The sequence below is a fragment of the Xyrauchen texanus genome, chromosome 40, assembly GCF_025860055.1.
Source record: "Xyrauchen texanus isolate HMW12.3.18 chromosome 40, RBS_HiC_50CHRs, whole genome shotgun sequence".
In the NCBI taxonomy this organism is placed as follows: domain Eukaryota; kingdom Metazoa; phylum Chordata; class Actinopteri; order Cypriniformes; family Catostomidae; genus Xyrauchen; species Xyrauchen texanus.
Genome location: NC_068315.1, coordinates 1,873,933 through 1,876,432, shown reverse-complemented (window position 1 = coordinate 1,876,432; position 2,500 = coordinate 1,873,933). Strand labels below are relative to the sequence as shown.

Genomic DNA, 2,500 nt, shown 5'->3' with positions numbered 1-2,500 from the left:
AGTGAGTGAGTGAGTGAGTGAGTGAGTGAGTCCCTCACTAGCTTGTTTCACGGACAGGACGGAAAGTGTGTTTGTGAGCCATGCCTCTCTGAGCTCTAGCATGCAGAACATTCCAGAGAAGAGCAGAGACACGGCAAGCCTGCGAGAGCCCATGTCCCAGGATGGTAAGGAACTCGGGGTCTCCGGTGGTGACGCTGACTCAAGACAGGTGCTCGTGAAGCAGGCAGACGCGGAGCGCGAGACCCTGATGATGGAGCTCACGCGGCGGGTGCAGAAGAGTGTGCGAGAGAGCAGCTGGTGGGAGAGGAGGGAATAGACTGCACCATCCTGACCGCAGCGTTCATCAGTTTGCCTGCAGGTACTAACACGCGATTCATATATAGCCGACAGTTAAAACCCATGTAAAGTTTGACACAAAGACACTCATACTATTTATTTGTATGTTTTTATTTATATCGGGGTCATATTTCACCACAAAATATATCAAATATATATTTTATTTAACATAGAAAAAAAAGTTTATATTTGCATTATTTTAGGACTGTTAAGATTTATTATTTGTGACATTATTTTCATGACATATAAGGACATTTTCTTCCGCATTATTATTATTATACTATACTATAATAAATATGCATTATCATTACTGTAATGTGAATTATTATTTTTTTTTTTTCATGTATTAGGATTAATATATAATATAGTGCCTTTCATTTATGCTGGTTTAAATTTTAAAAAATATATATTATTTTATTGTACTATTTATTTTTCTGTAGATGCAAACTATGTATTATGTTAGACACATTTTGTATTTTTAATTTATAAATTTATAATTTATAAATGCAAATTATAATGGTCATAAAATTGACTTAATTTGTAATATAATTTATAAATAATATATATATATATATATATATATATATATATATATATATATATATATATATATTGCATAATGAAATCAAAGAATTTTGAGGACTGTTAAGAGTTTTTTATTATTAAAATGTTTTTTTTTTTTGAGAATAAAAAAAAACATTTCCCGAATTATTGCTGTAATACAAAAAAATAAAAATAATAATAATTATCATTACTGTAATGTAAAAAAAATATATATAATAGTGAATTACTGAAATTACTAGTACTCATAATTAGTAATAAATCACATTAATATTGGAACACTGATCAATGTAAAATCATAATGTCGTAAAAATGGGATAAAATCTGACGTATGTCAGTCTGACGTCAGTCTGTGTGAGAGACTAACTGAAGTTGTTGTTTTTGCCGGGAAACATTTGCATTTTCAGTCGGTTAGATTCTACATTTCAAACACGTTGAATTCTACAAAGCATTCAGTGTTTTGGCATTGTTCGTGTATAAGGTATGAGGAATATGAACGTGTGTGGTATTATTAATAGGGAGTGTTTTGGGGTAAAATGTATTCAAAGTTTGTGCTCGTTCATGCTTGCGGATCACGGGTGCAACCGGGTGTCAGATGTTTATTAGGCTAGCTTTAGTTCAATAAAAAAGCTTTATAACAGTGCATACATTGGCTAATTTCCAGTTCATATCCAAACTGCCGTGGAACTCCTGTGGCGGTGGTTGTTATGGTGACCGGTTCGATTTAGGCGCTCCCCTCCCATTGGGCAGATCCAGTTTCCTGCATAGCTAAATCAAATGGCTCATCTTACAGGGAGAAACCAACTGCACAGCTCCGGCGGGGGGGAAGTCAGACTGTTTCATTGTTTGAAAAGCAAAATAAACATGTTAATACACAATTACAGGATTTTAGATATGAATCAAAACAACAGGGAACTGCGTAGTTACATTGTGTTTTTGTGTACTTAAATCAGGGATGTTTTTTTTTTTTTCTATTTTCAAAGAGGCTAGGATAGACGATAAGATAATTAGCCATACAAACATAGAGCAAAACAAATATTACAAACATAAAACACAACAAATAGCATGAAATATGAGATTCAATAGACACCAAGGGATACAACTCCAGAGGGAGGCAACGTCTCTTTGGCCTCCATTGAGCTTGTAGTCATGATGAGCACTTGTCAGTGTGTAGGGCTTATTTTTAGATTCTCAACCCTTGCAGCCCCTCCTGAACATTTGTTGAAGCATTAATCACATGTGCTCTATGCCAACTTGTTTATATTAAAGGCAGAGTAACTTTACCCATGCATCATTAAAGATGACATCAAAATGAGCGTTTTGAGGCTTTAGTTCACGTTTGTTATCTTTGAGGCCAGTTCATTCTCTTCCAGAAAAACAGAACACAAACATTGATGACTCATCTTGCAATCGTCCAATCAGATGCTCTCTGGAATGTCCCTTCCCCTAATACCACCAGCAACTAGTTAATGGTTCACGACTGTGATGTAACATGCAAAGTTTTGGCTTCCGCTGCGTACCAAAGTTCACTGTAAGGGGGTTTAAGATGGGCAAGGAGGAGGCGAGAACCGGCTTGTCAACATAAATCATAATTTAATGCAAA

The 2,500-nt window shown here is 35.3% G+C and overlaps 1 protein-coding gene across 1 annotated transcript in view; it reads left to right on the top strand.

The window, feature by feature from the left end:
- The window catches only part of LOC127633727 (fatty acid desaturase 6-like), a 14,163-nt gene that overhangs the window by 821 nt on the left and 10,842 nt on the right, over window positions 1-2,500 (top strand). Inside the window, 2 exon segments of the mRNA XM_052113006.1 lie at window positions 1-305; window positions 308-358. The exon segment at window positions 1-305 is cut by the window's left edge and continues 821 nt beyond it. Of these exon segments, the coding sequence (XP_051968966.1) occupies window positions 101-305; window positions 308-358 (256 nt within the window). The 5' untranslated portion in view covers window positions 1-100.